The sequence below is a fragment of the Mirounga angustirostris genome, unplaced genomic scaffold, assembly GCF_029215605.1.
Source record: "Mirounga angustirostris isolate CCGP_5_RB_7025 unplaced genomic scaffold, mMirAng1.0.hap1 SCAF_3, whole genome shotgun sequence".
Classification (NCBI taxonomy): Eukaryota; Metazoa; Chordata; class Mammalia; order Carnivora; family Phocidae; genus Mirounga; species Mirounga angustirostris.
The window spans coordinates 183,692,053-183,714,513 of NW_026991711.1; the positions used below are offsets into that span (position 1 = coordinate 183,692,053).

Here is a 22,461-nt window from a genome sequence, read left to right on the forward strand (position 1 = left end):
TGATTCCCATCGCGGTGGAGGGGGGTCATTTTTCTTAAGCAAAGACCTAATTAGTTTTGATTCTGTGCTGTGCATAGCCTGGCATCATAGGACACTATTTATACTGAGATTGAAGGGTTCATTTTGTGATTTCTTGTAAGCTGATTACTTAATGATCAAGGCCAGATTTTTCCATTGCTCCTATTATAGGTATTGAGGTTTGATATTAAAATTATTTAGGGAATGTTGCAAAAAGAGTAATTGGAGATTTGAAAATTGACTTGAATGTCAATGTGAAAAATATAGACTATTTCTCTAAAATAGCCTGGGAGCTCTTCAGTTGAGATTTTATTAAGTTCTCAAGTTCCTGAGAATGCTACAGAGCTATAATAATAAGCCCATAGCAATAAAAAAAAAAAAAACTTGGATTGTGCTAATAACGGGGATGTACACAAACGCATACATACATTAATGTGTAATTTTTTCTTGGTCGTTTCTTAGAATGCATATGGGAAGAGGATGGGGGGAGTACCTTTGAGCCTTATTAGGATGCTACCATTTGCAAAGCTTTTTCACGTAGGTGAGATTACCTTAGAGTATTGAAAAGTGTAGCCACTGTATATTTAGCATCTGCTTCGTTCCAGACGTGTTACAGTAATCCTGGGAAGGAGGTATTATCATTTCTAGTTTAAAGTGAAGAAAGTGAAGTTCAGAGAGTTTAAGTAATTTGCCCTAGGTCTCAGAGCTTCTAAGTAGAACTGTAACCATTTTTGCCCCCAAGCTCACATACCTTCCAGTGTCCTGTCCGAATGAGAATCTTTAGGGGATCAGATAAGTCACATATTTGGTTGGGAGCCCAAGAAGCTCCACAGAGAAAAACCACTAGATGAGAACTTTTCCCAGCATCCTGACCCTAATCTGCCTCTTGACCCATATCTGCAACTGACATTTTTCTTCTTCCTTCCTGTTACTATGGAGAAGGCTGGTTCCCTCTAAGGACTTGATTCTTTTTGTGTATCTTTTGCATCTTTAGTCTGTGTCTCTTTCTTTGCCAGCTTCTTCCCATAAGCATAATCGAGGCCCCCACCAAAGCAAATACCTTCTGTATTGGTTAGTAATTGCTGCATAACATAGCACTCTAACACTTGGCAAAGCTACAGACTGATTTATTTAGCTCACTGTTCTGTGGGTCAGCAAATTAGGCTGGGCTCTGCCGGACTCAATTTTGTGACGATATAAAGCATCCTAGCCATTGATAACTGGCAATATGGAGTAGAAGATAGTAAATGCTTGCATTTTAAAACCTGCCTGTGGAAGTTTAAAAACTTTGGGGCAGACTGTATTGAATATATCAAAATTGAATATTTCTTTAAAAAAAATTAAGGGGATAAAGAATCCTGTTCATCATCTGGAGTAGAAATCATTATTAAATATTTACACACTATCTTTGTAGGGTTTTTATGAGGTTACCAGCTTATTTATAAAGAAGACAAGTCTTTTTTTCATGGCATATTTGTCAGAGAAAGCATACCCATCCATTAACTGGTCCTTTGGGATTTGGGAGAAAATTCCTATTTTAGAATGTTAAATGAGGAAGGATGGCAGCCAGCATCCTGATGTTACTCTGGAAGACACTAAAAAAAAATGTTTCTGTCAGATGGGAGGTGGGATATATATAATGTAAGCTCATCTTTAAATGAGTATGCCTTATCAGTTTATTAAGTCTTCATTGATGGATTTCCATGTGCATTTTGTGTTTTAGGTTCAGCTGCCTATATATCTTTCCCGATTCCTAAAACCTGATCACATTTTCCCAATACTGGGTTGATAACCTAACCATGCAGCGGAGATCAAGGGGAATTAACACTGGACTGATTCTGCTACTCTCTCAAATCTTCCATGTTGGGATCACCAATATTCCACCCGTCACCCTAGCAACTTTGGTTCTCAACATCTGGTTCTTTTTGAATCCTCTGAAACCGCTGTTTGAGTCCTGCCTTAGCGTGGAGAAGTGTTACCAGCAAAAAGACTGGCAGCGCTTACTGCTTTCTCCCTTTCACCATGCAGACGACTGGCATTTGTATTTCAACATGGCATCCATGCTGTGGAAAGGAATAAATCTAGAAAGAAGACTTGGAAGTAGATGGTTTGCCTACGTCATCGTCACATTCTCCCTACTCACTGGAGTTGTGTACCTGTTCTTAGAATTTGCTCTTGCAGAATTCATGGATGAACCTGGCTTCAGAAGGAACTGTGCTGTAGGTTTCTCAGGTAAGGCAGACACATTTCTAAGGGAGCATGCATGAAGACAGTAAGGGAGGTGTAACTGTTGTCATTTTATGAAACGGGGGTCCTTGTTTGGGGAGCGGACTGAATTCTGAGTGGCTAAGGATCGCTGGGGCTTGGATTTTGGAGAGAAGGATGATTGGAGCAGAGGAGGGACATAGATCTTGCTATTCTATTTTAACGCCGCATCATTCACTCTTGGACAGTTTGGACCAGGGTCTGCTGCAAGGTAGTTTTGGAGGAGATAGTTCTAGAAATACACACTGGCTCCTTAATGGTGGAAAGACCCACTGGTGTATCTGTGATAAGGAATTCTCTAGAACGATGGGTATGCCTCTCAGTAACAGCATTAAAATACACGTACGACACCTTACCATGGCACGCTCACTATGTTTAAGGGACCATGATAGTCACTCTGCCTGTATCTCGGAGGACGGAATGGCCATCGGGGCCAAAATGAGGTAGTCTAAGAGTTAGAATGTGACGGGCAGGAGGGAAATAGTGCTGGAACAGAAGGAAATCTAACTCTTCCCTCTACTTTCCCTGCCATCTGGCACCCTTTCCTTTAAGATACATCCTCGTGCAGCCAGTTGTGGGAAAGAAAGGAAACATGCCCTGCCCTCAACATGTCTTTGCATAGAGGTTCGAAAAATACACATTACTGCTATTTTTTTTCATGGACTTAAAAATCATGATGCATAGGGGCACCTGGGTGGCTCAGTCGTTAAGCGTCTGCCTTTGGCTCAGGTCATGAGCCCAGGGTCCTGGGATCAAGCCCCGCATTGGGTTCCCTGCTCAGTGGGAAGCCTGCTTCTCACTCTCCCACTCCCCTGCTTGTGTTCCCTTTCTCGCTGTGTCTCTCTCCCTCTCTGTCAAATAAATAAATAAAATCTTTTAAAAAGAAATCACATAGCAAAAAATTAACAATGCTGACGTGAACAGTTAAGTGGCATTTAGTACCATTTCAGGTGTTTTATTACCATTTTACATGTATATTTTCTAGCATACTGAAAGTCAGTATGAACTTCTGCATTAAGAAACATCAAAAGAATGATTACCTTGAACATATTTGTCTTTCTACCAAAAGCTGGGTTGACTTGTAAAGAGGAGAGTGTTTCAAAACAAGAAGGGGGATTAAGTCAAATAATCATTTTTGCTTTCAGTTAGTTTTCTTTGTTAAGTGTGGATTATCTCCACATTCGGATTGTTGATATTTGTATGCTCTTTATTCTCTTCTAGGAGTTTTGTTTGCTTTGAAAGTTCTTAACAACCATTATTGCCCTGGAGGCTTTGCCAACATTTTGGGCTTTCCTGTACCCAACAGATTTGCTTGTTGGGCAGAACTTGTGGCTATTCATTTCATCTCACCAGGGTAAGTGTTTACTCCCAGAGAATACAAATGAAGAACCTGATGTTCCATGGAGAAAGAATTGCAATAATAATGAGGTAACCAGTTGGTTTTTTTTTTTTTTTTTTTTTTGCAGTGAAGTTTATTCTTTAAGGACGGCACTGAGCTTACTTATTTCAGTGTCATTCCTGAGTTTGAATCCTGTCAACTACTGAGCCCTGTGATTTTGGTCACTGTGCCTTATCTGACGTTCAGTGCCCTTACCCTTTAAGTAGGAATAAGAGAACCCAATATACAGATTGGAGGATCTGTATCAATGAGACTATCTATTCATGAATTCTAATAATAGTAATGCAGAGAGGCACGTAGAAACCACATAATCATAAAGATAAAAAATCACAAGACACGTTGGTCCAGTGCTTTTAAGGCATCTCAGTTGTGAGGTGTCTTGGTGATAGAACTCTTTAAACAAAAGACTTGACTCACAACCTCAGTATGTAAAATGGATCAGTGATGCACTCTTTAAGGTTGAGAACAAGCATGGGGCCCCATTCCCTTCGCCTTACCCCCTGTGCTCTAAGCAGTACAGTGGGAGAACCATTGATCTAGATGAATCCCTTCCTTTTCGGAGGAGGACAGGAAAAGTCGTGAGGTTAAGGTACTTTCCAAACAGCTCCTGGTAGACACTAGCGTAGTAAGGTTGCAGACCTCCTGACTCCTGGTCTGGTGCTCCTGACTGGGGTGCTATGCTTTCCCACTTTGGTTCCTTTCTCTGCTTTTGTTTAGAAAAGGGAGGGTGAATTGTGCTTTTCTCCCACCTCCCACCAGTTTCCCTTCTCTTAGTCTGTATAGGCTACTGGAAGCACATGGTTTTTTGTTTATTTTTACTGTAAGCACCTAGGTACTCTTTGGAGAAGGAGGAAATTCAGGAAGATTCAGGAAGAAGTAAGGAGGTGTGTTTTTTTGTTTTGTTTTGTTTTGTATTTTTGGCCACTTTTCTTTTCAGACAGCAGTTTTATTTTGCTTTTGGTTCGTGTGGGTGTGTTGGGTATTGGACTCTATTTGATAATTTTCTCTTTGTGCTGTGCCTCAGCGCAATAACCTCCAGAGAGAGTCCCTTCTCTGATGCTGACTTCCCATCATGGGCAGCCATTGGCAGCTGGTCTGCAAAAGGCAGGGATGTGACCACTGAGCACCACTCATTTGCAACTGTATTGTTACCTTGTGACAGTTCCACGAAGAAAGCCTAACAAAATCTTCAAAGTTTTCTTTGAAAAAGGGCCCAGTAATGTCTGTCCCTTGTCTGAACAGGCCTCTCTATACCTTGTCACTCACAGTTCCCTGACTTGCTTGATGTGACTTGGTTCTCTGTGTAGACGCGAGACTCTTGTTTGTGACCGCAACACCCAACATTCATATTGAAATCACTCCCTCTGATACTTGAACTTTTATTCCACGTCCATTTGAATGGCTGTGCCTTTAATATTCTCATGCAACCATTTCTGAAGACTCTCAATCATCATGCACTTTATTTTTTTTTTTAGCGCCCCCCCCCCCCCTTTCCCTGGAAAAGGCATGGTTGCATTTTTATGTAATATGCTTATTCTGCATGGAGGGACCTGATATCCTGAGCCTGGGAATTACATGAAATTTCCTATCTTTGAAGTTTGAAAGAATAAATCTCTTTTGGTGTTTTAAGATTTGACTACTTTGAATGATAAACTTCTGATACCCAAGCATCTGCTTCTGCCTGCGTCTACATAAAGACCAAGCTAAACACTGGTCCAGGAAACTAAGAAGTGAGTGCTTCTTTGAGATGGATCTTGGAAGAATGGGAGAGACCAGGGCTCTCTTTGCTCTGCATTGTTGCTCTCCTGCTGGTTGTCAATTAGATTTGCACTGGGAAAACACTGTAAATCTTTAGAACAAAGCCCGCTTTATTGTCAGATTTAATGAGCTGCCCTCTGGGGAGAAAAAAAAAACCTGCCAAGCAAACATTTGGTGGACCTCTGTGTTTTATGAAAGCCACGGAATTAGTAATTTCCCCCAGTTACAGCGTCTTATGGAGGCAAGCCACTCCAAACAGCTGGCCGTTCGTTAGGCACTGTGAGGGGCTGGACTTGACCAGCGGAGTGAAGGAATCACACTCATAAGTGGTGCTTTCGCTTTTCACAGTCCTTGTTTGTACCTTGTTTTCCGTGATTGCTGTGCCTCACATGGTCCTTTCATTCCCTGGCGTGTCCTGGGATCCTGCTGGGGAGGGGCCTGTGTTTGAAGAAGTGTCCCTGCCCCTGAGGGGGCCCAGCAGGGACGTGTGCCGGCCCCTTCAGGAGGCTGCCTCCTTGTCCACTGGCTCTTGGTCCTTCCTGCCTCCTCCCCGTCCTGTTGATGGAAGAGAGGGGGTCTAATGCCAAGTGTTGCCTCCAACCTCTGCAGTTTCTCATATGGACCCAAGGCTATTTTAGTCCCAAACTGAAGCTCAGAGAAATGAGTGTTGCCCACCATGAGACAGCCCCTTAGTGACCCTGCTGCAGGTCAGTGGTCACGTGTGAAGGAGCTGGGCCCGCCTGCTAGCCGTGGGACCTAAGGGAACTCCTGCAGCCTCTCTGAGCCTCATTTTCCTCCTCTGCCCATTGGGAATATTACTTGCTTTCTCTGTTTGCTAAGTCTGTTTTAAGGAGTCCAAGAGGTGGTCTAAATGAGGGTGTTTATAAATTATAAAGTACTTCACTCATCATTTTTACTATGAGATAAGTCACTGGGAGTGTGTAGTGTCCCTGAAATGAATCCTACTTCTTTTTATTCCTAAAATCAATAAAGTAAGTCAAACAGAATTTTGTTTGCTTCAGTTCTGTCTCTCCCCTGCCCCGTTGTTCCTGCTTGACTTTTCCACCCAGAATGGCAGTTAGCAGTCTAAAAATTCCCTTGGGCTACTCATAAACACAAATTAAGCAGGCCATGGCTGCATTTAGACCCTGGGAGATTCTTCCGTGTAATATGGCTGTTCTGAAAACATTAGCCCCTGGGCTTTGGTACTGCTTCACTGCTAATGTCTGATGAGAGGAATTACTCTGACTCTGAAAAACTTCTTGGTTAGATTGACCAAGTGAAAGAAAAATAGATTTAATACATTTTTTTACTTATTTCAGTTTTTTAACTGTAAAAATTTTCAAACATAAAGAGAAGTTGCTAAACCATTTGAAAGTAAGTTGCAAACATGAGGCTAACTTCACCCCTAAGAACTTCTAGCGTGTGTCTCCTAAAAATATATTGCTTTATATAAACACATTACTGTTGTCATATTGAAGAAAATTAACAGGAGTTCCCCCAGTGTTGTTCAGTGATTAGTTTAGATTTAAAATTCCCCGTTTTTCAAACATCTTTTGTAACTGTTGTGCTTTTTGGGGGGAGGGGGGTAGAGATGTAAGAGGATTAGGATATAGTTAAAGTTCGCACATTTGATTACATTTTTTTGTTCCCTTTTACTCTAAGGCAGTCCTTCTACCTTTTTATTTTCCTATGACATTGAGAAATAACTCATGGGATAGTTGTGAAGAGACTAGATTTTGTAGAATGTTCCAACTTCTAGATTTCTTGTTTACTTGTAGGGTTACTTAACTCCTTCCTTTAGCCCCTGCATTTCTGTAAACTGGGAGGTAGGTACAAAGGTTTACTTACATTCAGATTAAACTGGGTTGTTGGCAAGAATACTTCATAGGGGTGATGCCATAAGCCTACCCAAGACCATATTGCATCATGACAGGAAGGACATGATGCCTGATTGTCCCTCTATTAGGAATTCTAAATTTGATCAATTAGGATAGTCTCCATTGTAAGGATACATCTGTCCCTTTGCAACTTAGAAAGTAATCTGTGGGGTGATAATTGGACATCATGCAGATAGCTTGTTAATAACCTTCTATCTTTTCAGTATATGTTAGGGGGAGCTATGAAGAATGATTTTCTAAATCTATCATTCCTTCTACATTTATTAGGTGGGGTTAATCCAGGGTTAGAGGTTAAGACCCAGAGGCAAGGGATTGAGGAAGATGAGTGTTCTGTCAAGGGAAGATCTGATTTTGGTAGGCTTGAAGCTATTCAGTTTTGTGGGTTCTTTTTAAGAAAAAAAAAAAAAATACAAAATTGGAAACAAAAGTAAGAATTTTAAATGACAATACAAAGCACAACAATTTATAAATTTTAAAGAGCTGACAAATACCATAAACATTATAAAATCCCTAAAAGTAATGTAATATTCTGTTAACTCCCTGGCAGGCCTTTATAATATTTTCCCCCAGGTTTGGCTGAGTGCTTTTGATCTCTTCTTCATCTGACAGTAATTTGGCAATAACATTTCTGTAGAGAGAATAGCATGGTGTATCAAAATTAATTTTTTATCGGAAGTTTAGGAGAACTTTTACAGCTTTTGTAAATTTTTAGCATTGTTTTCTGATTTGGAAAAAATCTCCATCAAAGCGTTTTTACATAGAAGCTATAAAATTTCAGGGCTTTTCAAGATTATTTGTGCAGTGACCAATATCTAGTGTACTTTGAATGATTTGAGTGTTGTCCCTGATCTTCAGTGGCATGGTAGGAGATTCACGTTTTCTTCACTGATACTAATACTTTGTGCCAAATCAACAAGAAATTTAAATATTAAAGCTCTTCATTAATTGGATTACCAGAACTCTTAAGAGCCTATTTATTCCTTCAGTTTACAGCTTTTGATTTGATTTGAAAATATTTTTGAAAGCTACAAACACAGGAATTTCAATAAAGTTGATTTTGCATGATTCTCAAAAAAGAAGCAGAAAATGGATGGCGCATTTATGATTGCAAACGCTGCGTTACTGAGTAGATTCCTGGCAGAAGAGAGTTTCTGTTTCATGGCTGTTTTTACTGTATATTAGTGGGAACTGAATTCCCCCATTTATAGTTCTACATGTTTGGTGATCGGGAGAACTTTCCAGACACTGGGCTCTGACACTACATTGGTGGTGCTCCCTGCCCCAGGACACTTGAGAGTGCCGAAGGACTTCTGCCCCTCGGCCTCCTGTTACAATTCAGGTTAAAGATGCAAAGTGGGCCTTAAGAGGATTTCCTGAAGCCATTACTCTGCACCGAAATGACCATGAACCTTGTAAATAAACCCCACTGAATCCCAACTAAATGTAGGTTCAACTCAGCTTCCCTTTAGCTGAATCCAGAAAATGTCTATGGCCACACCAGTGCCACCTGACAAAGGAAGTGTTGGAGTACACAGAGATAGCAGTTTTAACCAGTGTGGTTAAGATATCCCACTTTCACAATTCTACAAAAGTATATGACCCTATGAACACATTGCTGGGACCTCTCTCATGCTCTGAAGGATCCCTGGCAAGTGAGAGGCCTATTGCTCCGTGAGCGTCTTGGCAAATTCACCTGTGGATTCTGTTGAAAGGGTTGTCCCAGTGATGCATATGGGGAAGGGAAGGGAACTGGAAAGGCCTAGACATGGTGGACAAATGGAGGGGTTAAGACCTAGGAGGTTTTGTCAAGTTTGGAATTGAGAGAGCTTTGAGAATAGGAATTGGCAGTCAGAAGACAGGATGTTAGGGACGCCTGGGTGGCTCAGTCGGTTAAGCGTCTGCCTTCGGCTCAGGTCATGATCCCAGGGTCCTGTGATCAAGTCCTGCATCGGGCTCCCTGCTCCGCGGGGAGCCTGCTTCTCCTTCTGCCTCTGTCTCTCTCTCTGTCTCTCATGAATAAATAAAAAAAAGACAGGATGTTGGAGTTTTTACTGGTATGTCTGTGTAGGTGTGAAACTGGAGAAATGGTGGCTCATTGGACTCAAAGAGCTTAAGAGATGGTAGGGTTCAGGTGTTGGCTGGATTATCTACATGAGCAATGATATCACCCGGGGTAATTATAGGAGATAGGGTAGAGATGAAGATAGTAAGATTATTCCAGAATCCTCCATGGATGTCAGGAAATGATACTAGAGACAAATAGCAGACAATGTCTGTATTAGGCTCCTATTGTTGCTGTAACAAATTACCCCAAATGTGGTGACTTATAATAACAGAAATTTATGCTTTCATGATTTCTGAAATTAAGTGTCCAAAATCAGTAACACTGGGCTGAAATCAGGGTGTTGGCATGGCTATACTTTCTCTGGAGGCTCTGGAGGATATCCATTCCTTATCTCTTTCAGCTTCTTGTGGCTGCTGGCGTTACTTGGCTTGTGGGCACATCACCCAAAAGCCACCAAAATCACATTGCCTTCTCCTCTTCTACCTGTGTCCAATTTCCCTCTGTCTCCCTCTTATAAAGACACTTGGAATTGCATTTAGGACTCACCCTGATAATGCACCATAATCACCCCATCTCAGAGTCTTTAACTTAGATGAGGACGTGGATATATTTCAAGGAGTCATTATTTGGCCTACCACACCATCAAAGATGGGTAGAGAAGGTGGTGAAGACTCAAACTCAAAATACCGACCAAAAGTGTCTGGGCCTCTGGGAGTGCATCTCCTTTTCCTTTCTTTGGCATACCCTTTATTCTTTTCTCCTGTGAATTCCTGGATATCCTTCAAAACCCAAATCAAATGATAACCTGTTCTGTGCTGCTTTCCTGGATTCCTCCAGGCAGAGTTAATTCTTTATTTTTGTTCCAATAGTCTTTGTAGATTTCTCTACCATAAGCACTTTCTTCATTATAATTTATCCTTTTCTTTTCCTTCTTCTCTAAGCGAGGAGCTTCTTGAGACTAAGCATCTTTCCTTACTCATCTTTGTATCTTCCTCATCCGCCTGACACATAGTAGGCACTGAGTAAATATTTATGGTTGAATGAACATAAGTTCACTGTGAATGGGCGTCATCCAGTCCATGGAGGGACTGAATAGAACAAAAAGGTGGAGGGAGGTTGAAGTCTTCTCTTTCTATCTGTCTATTTGGACTGAGACATCAGCCTTCTCTTGCCCTTCGACTGGGACTCACACCGTTGGGGTTCCTGGTCCTCAGGCCTTCAGACACAGATTGGAATTTACACCATTGGATTTCCTGCATCTCCAACCTGCAAATGGCAGATCACAGGACTTCTAAGCTTCCATAATCATGTGAGCCAACTCCTTATGATAAATTTATATATAAATTACATGTAAATATAAATACATACGTTATATATACAATAGCTAAATATGTTATATATCCACCCATCCTATTGGGGTGTTTCTCTGGAGAACCCTAGTATAGGCATTGAAGGGACCTGTAGTTTCTGCGGTTACTTTTGGTCTGAAATCTTCTGATGGATTCCTTTGTGACATATGTCAAATATTTTAATTTTATTACTTTTTCAGTTGATAAGGTGGACCAATATCTCATTGTTTTAGAACTTGGTATCTCATTCAGTTGTACGGAGGGAGTAATCTTGAGCAATTTTGAATTAAATTTTGAGTAAGAACAGATTTATTTCTCTTGTGCCTTTGCTTTTGGGGTTCTTGTTAAATATTGACCTGAATCAATGTGCTATCCCTCGCTGTCCCCCCGCACAACTTCACAATTTAGTGAAAGAAACACATACCAACAACTAACTGAAACAAAGCAGAAGGCAGAAATTTTAGTTCAATAAAAGCACAGGAACAAAAAAGGAGGATAATTAACTCCAATTTGAGAAATCTTTAGATTTGGTGGTAGGAGTCTAACTTAAATGTTGACCTAGACTAGAGAAGAAACCAGAGACCAGAACTAGTGCAGGGGCTGAGAGAAAAGAACAGGAGGGAACACATGGGGGAGAGGTTGCTGAGGCCAATTCGATGGTCCCTGGGGCATAATCATCATGACTTTCCTGTATGGGGGACTTCCTACCTGCCAAGTACCTTTGTAAGCTCTGTATCTATTATCTCTTGTATTTCTTCACTTACTTTGCGAGGAGGAGTAATTACTTCTCTCAGCAGATAAGGAAACTGAGGCATGAACATTTTTAAATACCTTATTAAAGTTAGTCAAATAGGGGCGCCTGGGTGGCTCAGCGGTTAAGCATCTGCCTTCGGCCCAGGTCATGATCCCAGGGTCCTGGGATCAAGCCCCGAGTCAGGCTCCCTGCTCAGTGGGGAGTCTGCTTCTCCCTCTGCCCCTAGCCCTGTGTGTGCTCTCTCTCACTCTGTGCTCTCTCTCTCTCTCTCTCTCTCAAATTAAATAAATAAATAAATATAAATAAATAAATAAAATAAAGTTAGTCAAATACCAGGTAATAAATGGGATAGTCAATGAAGTTAAGCTTCAGCAATCAGGTCTGTGAATTCAACCTCTAAACCAGTGGTTCTTAAACTTTTTGGTCATTAGAGAAACTTAAGGTCTTAAAAATTATTGGTGACCCCAAAGGACTTTGGTTTATGTGGATTACATCTATCAATTTTGACCATACTGGAAATTAAAACTGAGAATCTTTTTAAAAATTAATATTCATAATAATTCACTTAAAATCATAACCTCAATTACTAGTAATAATTCATTTAAAATAATAGTAAGCCTAACCCAATATATGTCCACATAAATAATATTTTTTATGGAAAGTAAGTGTATTTCCTACACCGCAAAAGGGGAAATGAATGACAATAAAAATTTTTTGCAAAACTCACTGATGATTAGCTTAATAGAAAAAAATCTGACTCCTGTATTTGTTTCCCCAGTTAATCTGTTGAGCTATATCATTTTGGTGAAAGACAATTTGGCCTCACACAGATGTATGCTTAGAAAGATTAGGAGGGAGCATTTGAATAGCCTTTTCAGATAATTGTGGATACTCTTCTTTGTACCATACAAAAACTTGGCAAGTGGTACTTTCTTAAAGGCTAACAGGTCCACGGAACACACTTTGAGAACTACTGCTGTAAGCGCTCATGCTGCCTCTCTAGTCACGTGAAGGTTTCATAGCTTGTATGAAAGGAAAAGTGGTGGCATAGAACCTGGGCAACTAGAATCTTTTCCAGGGATGCTTCATGCAGTCAGAGATGGGAGAGGGAGGGACGCTGTGGGGTGTGTGAAAATATACATAACCACTGAAACTGCTCAGTAACACTGTCAAGGTGAGCAGTTAACTCTTTGTCCAAAGGAGAATGGCTACTTGTCCCTCTTATCCCGGAGACTGACTATAAAATCTGCCTGTGTTCTATGTGGGACAGAATCCCTTAGACTGCATGGAATGTCCATGCTACACTGAGTTCTCTTCTTCCATCTGCTTACAGTTTGTGGTAAGTTGCTTCTGGCATATTTGTCTAAAACACAACATATGGGTTTTTTTTTTCCCCCAGTAGTACTGAGATGGGGAACACAAAGGAAGAGGACAGTGATCAGCTTGGCTATGTTGCATTTTAAATGCCATTTGACACCCATGTGGATCTACGTACGTGGTAGACTGTTGGTTCTCTGCCTGGGAGTTAGGAGTGAGGTTGGGGAAGAACTGTTTAGAACATGACTATGACACCATCTACTGTCCCATGTCCTTCTAGAACTTGACCACTCCACCATCACGAGGAGGGGTCCAGTTCACCTCCCCATGAATTGGATGGTTTGTGACCCAGTGTAATCAGTAGATGGCTGCAAAGGGGCCTCATTACTTCCGAGGCAACATGTTTCTTGCTTGGTGAGCTGAAATACTTGGCCCTGGGGTCCATGTAGGAAGTCCAGCTCCCCTGATTGCATCATGAAGAGGTGGCGTGTGCCATGGGAGTGGATGGCCTTTAGAGACAGCCGTGGATCCACCTAGCCTCAATGTTATGGAGCAGAGACTGTCCACCCCTCCGTGGTCTTTCTAAATTCCTGAACGTGAGTCAAAGAAAATGCTTGTGTTATGCCACGGCATTTGGGCAGATATGCTCCGCAGAACCTGTCATGACAATAATGAGTTGGATGAAAAGGGGGAAAGTAGAATGAAGAACAGTGAGTACAGAGGACAGTATTTGGGGAGTGGCAGAGATTGGAGGGGAAGCAAAGGACAGAGGTGTGGGGCAAATCCATGCCCAGATGCTGGGCTGCCCTGAGTCATAGCAACCTTGGCCAGCAATAATGGGGCTTTAAAAGCAGTGGTTTTCAACTGTGGGTTCTAACCCTTTAAGAGACCCTGAAATCAGTTTAGTTGGTTACAGCTGGTATACAGAAAGAAAAGAAGGAAGTGGGAGGTGGGGGGAGGACTGGAGATATTAGTGTTGGATACAGTAAGAATAAGTATTAAATCCAGGAACCCTAGCTGTATGTGTATGTGAGCTAGGTCAAATCTAAAACGTATCTTTATTGTGGGACCCTGTACAAATTTCAAGAGATACTGCTTAAACTAGAGCGAAATGTGTATGTTTAGGAACAGTGTCATTCATTGTCCTCAGCGGTAATGAACTGCCAGGACATTGGTGGCAATGAGAAGAACAGGCTGTGATCACAGATTTTTACTAATTTATTGTCTTTAATTAGAATGAGTATTATTTGTTCACGAGGCTTGGTAAAGGCTGTACCAGCTCTCAGGATAGTTCTCTGTATAGAAATATGTGCTAACAGATTTGGAGTTCACCTAAACCAAACCTGCTAATCACAGTTGTTCAGTCATAAACAACATTATTAATAAAATCCTTTGAAAATCGAAGGAGGGGGGTTATTTAGAGCAAAGCAGAAAATGAGGTAGAAGAGTTAACACTTTTTCCCAAATGAAAGCATAACATTCCTTTCTAAACTGTTTAAATGTGGAAATATTTCCAAGAGCTTAGTAGAAAATAAAACAAAACCCAAATGGCTATAGGGTCAAAATATACATTGGGGGGGGAGGTTTGTATAAACAAGCAAGTGACAAATAAGTAATTCCAGTGATACCCAAATTAATCGTGCTAGGGAGAGAAAGCTCCTTCAGACATGGCCTGATGGATGAGCCTGAGAAGGAACTGTGGTCCCTTTAGGGTTGGGGCGGTGTTTTGGCAGCTCATTGAGAGGAGAGAGGGATTCATGTTTTTCAAGGGTGGGTTAAGTTGTTTTTCAAGAACTTATGCCAATTTCTTATATCATTTTTGTCTGCAATTGACCTGCATTCGGGATCATTATTTAAAACATAAACTTTTTTAGTAGGTCTAATATAATGTTGCCAGGTTGTTTCGTGTGTGTTTGTGTTTATGTATGTACATGTATATGTGTGCATGTACAAATCTGTTTATTCATTGTCCAGGATGAGCATTTTCTGAAGTGTTGGTGTTCTGTTTATAATATATACTCACAACTTTCGTTTGTTTCTACTGGGCTGTTGCATTTTTCTAATAAGCTTGGATGACAAATGTTTATAGCATTGTTACTCACCTTCTGTTTTATTTCATGGAAACATGTTTTCACAGCCTATTAAGGAGAGCAGTTTGAATCAACATTCCAGGACTATTCTGAGCAGATTTTGTGAAGTAGGGGAAATTTTTTTTCTGCATTCCTTGGATGTCCATTTATACACTTCCTCCCTCCCCTCTTTATAGGCTCCCATAAACGAAAGTTGTATGAATCATATAAGAGTTAGTTAATTTGTCTGTCTCCCAGGAGGGCTTATATTTGAACAGAACTCAAGGTGAGAGCAATACTTAACCAAAGCAATGAATGATTCCCTGGAGTTAGATTTTATGAGAAGAGAATGAGAAATTTCGAGGCAGGGAACTTTCCCTGCCTCTAGAATTGGAACTCCTTGAGGGGAAGGGGGTGTATAAATCATCTCTCTGGCTCTGGAGTCCAAGCCTGTGGACAGCAGGGAGACCCAGTCCTGCCCTGGACCACTTGGACAGAGTGAACTTTGAGCTGCATAGGAGACTTGGGGAGAACAGAAAAGACAATTTCATCTGACTACTGAGTTTTCTTTAGTTATTCTTTTCCAAGAGATCTGTATAACGATTTCTTTTAAAAATTGGTTAAACTACATAAATAATTGAACTGAAAACAGCAGCTAAGTGGAAGTGTGACCTAATTTCTCAGTTGCTAATCTTCCAATTATCTGCATACTCATTGTAGAAAAGTTGAAAATATGTCAACATATGATGAAGAAAACAGATTGCCCGTGGTCCCTCACCCTGAGAAAACTACTCTTAGCATTCATTCTATCACACACCACTGCCCTCATACACAATTATGTTTCCCACTTAATTCCTGTAACTTGTAAGCACAGTTTCTTCAAAAGCCTCGGTTTTAATGGCTGTGTCAGGATTCCTGTTGTGGTTCCTTGAGTCTGTTTTCTCATTCACTAATTTTACGTACTAATTTTACTACCTAATCATTCAAATTACAAGTGAGGATGTCTGTCAGCGCATTATTTGCAAGTCTTGGCTCCCAGGCCTGAAGACGTCCTCGGAATCGATTCCCAGAAATACAGTCAGTGAGCTCAGGCTTTGACTTACTTTCATGGCTTTTTATACATATTACCAACTTGCTTTCTGTTAAGTTTGTTCTGGTTGATAGTCCACTGACAGCCTACGAAGGGGCCCACTTCCTGGCCAGCCTGAATAGTCTCTTTGGTGGTTTTTTTTTTTGAAATTTGATATATAACAAAAATTATTCCATTGCTATTATTTACAGCAGTTTTTTTTATTAGTGAACTAGGACAATGCATCATTTCCTTTTCCTTTTCAGTAAGCTGTGTTTTGTTGTGTGTGATTTGTCTGTGTCCCTTACATTGTTTTTAAGAAGTTGTGTTATTGAATACCATGTAGTTCTTATTAGATTATACTGAGAGACCTTAAGTACCCAGTACAATCTTATGTTCTATAAATAATAACAGAGACAGTGGTTTGTTGTTGTTGTTTTTTTTTTAAGATTTGTTTGTTTAGAGAGCATGAGTTGGAGGGAGGAGCAGAGGGAGAGGGAGAGAGAATCTCAAGCAGATTCCATGGTGAGCTCAGAACCCGACTCAGTGTTCGATCGCACAACCCCAAGACCATGACCTGAGCCGAGATCAAGAGTTGGACGCTTAACCGACTGAGCCACCCAGGTGCCCCCGTAGACAGTGTTTATGGGGACTTTTTTTCTTGCTGATATTAATGGTTGAAGATATTTTCTAAACTATAGCTAAGAACAGAAACTTCTTTACTACAAAAATAAATGATATATGATGGAGTGTTTTGGAAGACTGAAGACAGGTTTTATTTACTTATATATCTTAAATAAATTTTATTTTTTAGAATGTCCTTAGATTTGCAGAAAAATTGTGAAGCTCTATAGAAAGTTCTCATATAATCCATACCCATTTTCACCCATTTGACATCTTAACATTAGTATAGTACATTTCTTATAATTAATGAGCTAGTATTGACACATTATTAACTAAAGTCTGTACTTTATTCATACTTTCCTAAGGTCCTTTTTGCATTCCAGAATCTCATCTGGGATGCCATATAACATTTAGCCTTCATATCTGCTTAGATCCCTGTGTCAGTGTCAACGGCCATGACAAGATACCATAGATGGTGGCTTAAACAACAGAAATTTATATTCTTACAGTTCTAGAGGCTAGACCCCCAAGATGAAGATGGTAGCATGACCAGTCTCTGGTGCAGAATCTCTTCCTGGCCTGTGGATGATTACCTTCTCACTGTGTCCTCACATGGTAGGGAGAGAGAACAAGAGAGGGACGCAGGCTTAATCTTTGGTCTCTTGTCCTCTAAGGGCGCCAATGCCAGCATGAGGGCCCCACCCTCGTGACCTCATCCAAACTGACTACCTCCAAAAGGCCTCATCTCCAAATACTATCACTTGGAGAGTTAGGGCTTCAACATAGGAATTTGGGTGGAGACAAAATTCAGTCCATAGTAGCTTCTCTTGGCTGTGATAGTTTTTTTTTTTTTTTTTAATTTTTAGTGAGTAGTTGTAAAATATTATTCCTAAATGTCTGTGTGTATAAGCATTAACTTCCTTTTATTTGCCCTCATGTGATTCAGAAGCTGTGTTCAGCTAGCCACTAACATGACTTCTAAGCAAGTTTTAATTTAGGTGTATGAACCCATATTGTTTTCTGTAATTGGACAATCTTGCTGTGGTTCCATTTTAAAATGGGGAGGGGAGTATGAGAAATTTCCCTCCCAACCAGAGTGCACCAGAATAGAAGCTGCCTGCTGTCTGTAAATTAGACCTTGCTTGGGGCCTTCTTTACCCAATTGGCTGGCTCAGAATAACAGAGAAGAGCAGTAGGTAGAAATAAGGAGGCAGCTGGTTTTCCAGTTGAACATAGAGTTGTCTGGAATAAGGCTCACTACCCAGGTTAAAACTAATTGGCCATCATGCTGTGATGTAACTGTGGGTGTGTGGATGGAGGCACCCACCAAATCTTAAGTAACTAGACTTGTTAATGATCAATTCTGGTGACTTGGTGACAGGTGCAAGACATGGGTTCACGGTGTTGGATGTCTCAGGTAATAATGACTGGGGGTTGTTTTAAAAAGGTATTTTTAAAAATTGAAAAGTTATATATTCTGTGCTCAAAGGTGATATCAATAAGTTCATCTTATTAAATTGAAGAGCTCTGTGTAATGTGTCTTATCGAAAAGGGATATTTTTTAATCTCAGAAGTTGATTACCAAATGTAGCAATTATTTTGACTTGATTTTCATTTTACTAGTATTTTTTCATTAAAAAAATAATGAACTCTGTGAAGCACATCTATTTCCCTTTGGAGTATTTGGAATGCACTTTGGGCTGTTTGGAATTTTTTTTTCAGGAGTCACTGTTGGAAATAAATGTTATACAATTAAGTATTCACTCTCAACTAATAAGCTGATAAATCACATCTCTGGAGATTTCTGATATATTTACTGAATTCCCTTTCTGTATAGGAAGGGATGTTTTTAAATAGAAAGTTCTTTATATTTGCTAATTTCTTTCTTCCACTTCTGCAGTCTTAAGTGATTTTTAGTTAAAAGTCATGGGAGTTAAATAGGCAAGAGGACTGTTTTCCATTTACATTCAGGTTTGGTTCAAATTATGCAAAATGAAGGCAGTCAGTGCTATGAATTGAAATCATTAGTGCATCAATTATTCTGTGATAACCAGCTGAGAACAGGCTGCAGCCTCCTTCCATTTAAAAGTTGGCTTCTCATTAGCTTATGTGAGAGATAAAATAATTTGATTCTAATTTATCTCTCTTTAAATGAACATTGTTCCCCTCTGAATTCAAGAGGAGAGCATTTTAATTTTGTAGTCATTTATAACACAGGTCAAATAAACAAGTTTTATTTCTAGCAATATATGTCGCCTCTGTTATTTATATCAGCATAGTTCTTTGATTCTAAGACACACTTTTTTTTTTTCTACACCTTTTTAGGACCAAATAGGCTACAAACATAATAAAGATACCATCAAAAATCAGTAGGGAAAATAGAGTTATTTAGCAAATGGTACTTGAAAAATTAACTACTTGGAAGAAACTAAAGTTAGAGCTTTACCTCACTACACTTCAAAACAAATTTCTTATAGATTATGTTTAGACTATTTTAAAAACATGTAAAAAATATCTAAGACTATGGGAAGGAAGTTTTTCAGTTCTTGAGTTGGGAGAAAATTTCTAAGCATAAATGCAATGAACATAATCTCAAATGAAGGCAAAGCAACACATTTTTCTCTGGATCCTAATAGGTTATATGGTAAAATAAAAGGTAAAAAGGGCATAAATTAGGAAAAAGAGGGTCACTTTTGTGATGAATAATACTACAAGAAAAATATAGGCAAATTGAAAAAGTTCATCAACAGTTGACAGAAAAAAACATCAGTGGCTAATAATTGTATGCCATGAACATTGTTAATCAAATAAAGGCAAATTACAATAATAAGCTATTTTACTAATTAAATTAATGAGATTAAATAATTATCACTGTTGTTGAGGATTTGGTGAAATGGGAGTATACATAAACTTCTGATGGGATTCCATATTGGTACAAACTTTCTGAAAAGTAATCTGATGATCTGTATCAAGAGCTGTAAAAAGTTTATACCCTTTAATTCAGTAACTGTCCATCTAGGAACCTGCCCAAATTATAAATAACCAGAAATACAGAAAAAGATCAGTAGAAGTATACTTATTGTCATGAAGTATTGGAAACCACTTAAATGTCCAATAACAGGTAAATAATTTAATAAATCATGATGCAATAGAATATTATACAGCCATTAAAATGGTATGTTCAGAGGTTATTTTAATGGAATTAAATATTGGAAATATTAGAATTAAATTTGAAAATCCGTGAGATAAGGGTAGAAAGTAGAATGCAGTGTATTATGTGTAATATGATTTCAATTTTTTTCCTAAAGAATAGTCACAGAAGGGACTAAAAAAAAACCTGTAAGAATAGGATTAATGTTTAATTCAAGGTTATGGAATTGTTTATCATTTTTTCTTTTATCTTTTTTCCTAAATTCTCTATAGTGAACATGTATTATTTACAGTAGAGAAAAGGAGTTATTAAGATATAAATATATAATAGCATATTTTCATGAGTATCTTCATATTGTCATCAATCTTAACTTGCTGGTCTCCTGTAAGTTCCAGGAGGGCAAGAATATCATCTGTCTATCCCATTCACAGCTTATCCTCAGTGTCTGAGTTGGTGCCTAGCACATCACAGTTACTCAGTAAATGTGTTTGTAGAATAAAGCCAGAGTGTAGGGTGGCTGGCCCGATTAAAGACAAAAGGCAAAGTGTAAATAGCCAGGTAATTGCCCCATGTCCAGAAGTGTAGGATGGGTAGTAAAGAAAAGTCAGATCGAAAATCTGAGTACAGAGCTGGAAGGCAAAGTCTAGGATTCAAACAAGAGAAGGGAAAATAGGCTTCAGAAGACTGAAAAGGCAGCTCAACACCCATGCGAGAATGGATGAAGTGCCCTGCCTCATCCCACATGGAGACTGCAGATGCCTGCATGAGATGGACAGGCGTTGTCCATGAGCCTACCAGGGCGCCTTCAGTCAGCTCTGGAAACAGGGAGATTTCATAGGCCATATTCTGTGATCACAAAGTAATAATAAAGACTTAAAAAACTAAATATGAGCCAAAGGAATATACAATCCCAACAATCCTAATCACTTGGAAATTTAAATAACTCCCTGATTTAAGAGGAAATTAAAAAAAGAACTTTATGAATGAACAGTTAAGAACACTCCATATCAAATCCAGGGGCTGTGGCAAATTCTGAAGTGTTTTTTTTTTATAATACAGCAAGAAAGTTTACAGAGTAAATAACTTAAACCCTCAATTTAAGAAGCTACGAATGGAACAAATAAAATGTTAGAGGAAGGTAAAGATGGAAGCAAAATTTAATAAACCAAAAAGGGAAAGTATGATAGAATTGATCGTTGAGGAGTCTTGTCTTTGAAAAGACAAATCAAGTAGGCAAGCCTGTGGCAGGTTTGACTAAGAGAATTAGAATTAGCTGAAACAGCAGATATGAAAAAGGAAATGGAAGCATTGGTGTGGAGGAAGCTAGCTCAACTTCTGGAAGGACGTATGTTTGAGGGGAAATATCTTCTCCTGGTTTAAGAGATCACCGGGTTTCTGGCGGCGCCTGGGTGGCTCAGTTGTTAAGCGTCTGCCTTCGGCTCAGGTCATGATCCCAGGGTCCTGGGATCGAGCCCCACATCGGGCTCCCTGCTCAGCGGGAAGCCTGCTTCTCCCTCTCCCACTCCCCCTGCTTGTGTTCCCTCTCTCCTCGTCTCTCTCTCTGTCAAATAAATAAAATCTTTAAAAAAAAAAAAAAAAAGAGATCACCGGGTTTCTGTGTGTATGTTTTCATTAAAGTTTTGGACTGGTATTATTAAAGCCAGATTTTCTAAGAGAGAGAACATGGAGATTTTGTGATCCAAGGAATATTTAATATATGATTTGTTAAGTCTTTGAGTTTCTCTGATGTATTCCAACCGCTACATCACTGTTGCATCCAAAGCCATAGAGTTGATGAGCTCTTACCGAGAGAACACTCATTTGTAGAGTCCGTTTATCCAGGACTCCCGACCCTGTAACTATGGAGGGAGGATTTCCCAGTGTAACTGACATTGTGCAGATTTTGATGAACCAGTTAATTTTACTTTAAGGGTGGTATAGTTTCACTGGATAATATATACTGAGTGATTTGAATTCTGAACGAAGGGCCACATTCCCCCCCATTTCTCTCAAGTGATTTTGTGAAGTGTGATACACCGGTGGGTAAAAATCTCTTAAGACTTGTTAACGAAAGACAGTGTGTACAGAATCTGCTTTTCTAGCACATATTTTTATAGATGTTGAAAATGCTGTTGTCAAACAGTATTTTAAAAACTGTCAGGTGTGTGTGTGTTTTTCAAATGAGTTTTAAATAATTCAGTACTTATGTGGGCGGCAGAAAAATGACTTTATAAACTTGCAATGCTCTTTTGTACTGAATATACAAATAGAGTATATAAATTAAAAATGAACACTATCCTATCCATCTTTTTACTAATAACCAGTGTAGTAGTGATAGAAATTTGCTGTTACTAATGTTTTGGGGTTTTTTTCCCCCCAAAAAAAACCCCCACAGAAAATGGAGGGTTTAAGGTGATTTCTTAAAGTCATTTCAGCATAGACACTACATGTGTGCATATGGAGAATAGGTTTTTTTTTTTTTTTTTTAAGATTTTATTTATTTATTTGACAAGGGAGAGAGAGACAGCGAGAGAGGGAACACAATCAGGGGGAGTGGGAGACGGAGAAGCAGGTTTCCTGCCGAGCAGGGAGCCCGATGAGGGGCTCCATCCCAGGACTCTGGGATCATGACCTGAGCCAAAGGCAGACGCTCAACGACTGAGCCACCCAGGTGCCCCGAGAAATAGGTTTCTGAAAGCAAGCCTTGTCTAGTTTATCTAAC

The 22,461-nt window shown here is 39.6% G+C and overlaps 1 protein-coding gene across 6 annotated transcripts in view; it reads left to right on the top strand.

The window, feature by feature from the left end:
* Positions 1–22,461, top strand: part of RHBDD1 (rhomboid domain containing 1) — a 160,573-nt gene that overhangs the window by 23,870 nt on the left and 114,242 nt on the right. For all 6 annotated transcript variants that reach the window (XM_054505986.2, XM_045867845.3, XM_045867849.3 and 3 more), the window contains exons 2-3: positions 1,742–2,250; positions 3,505–3,637. In XM_054505986.2, the coding sequence (XP_054361961.1) occupies positions 1,818–2,250; positions 3,505–3,637 (566 nt within the window). In that variant the 5' untranslated portion in view covers positions 1,742–1,817. The remainder of the gene's footprint in view (positions 1–1,741; positions 2,251–3,504; positions 3,638–22,461) is intronic.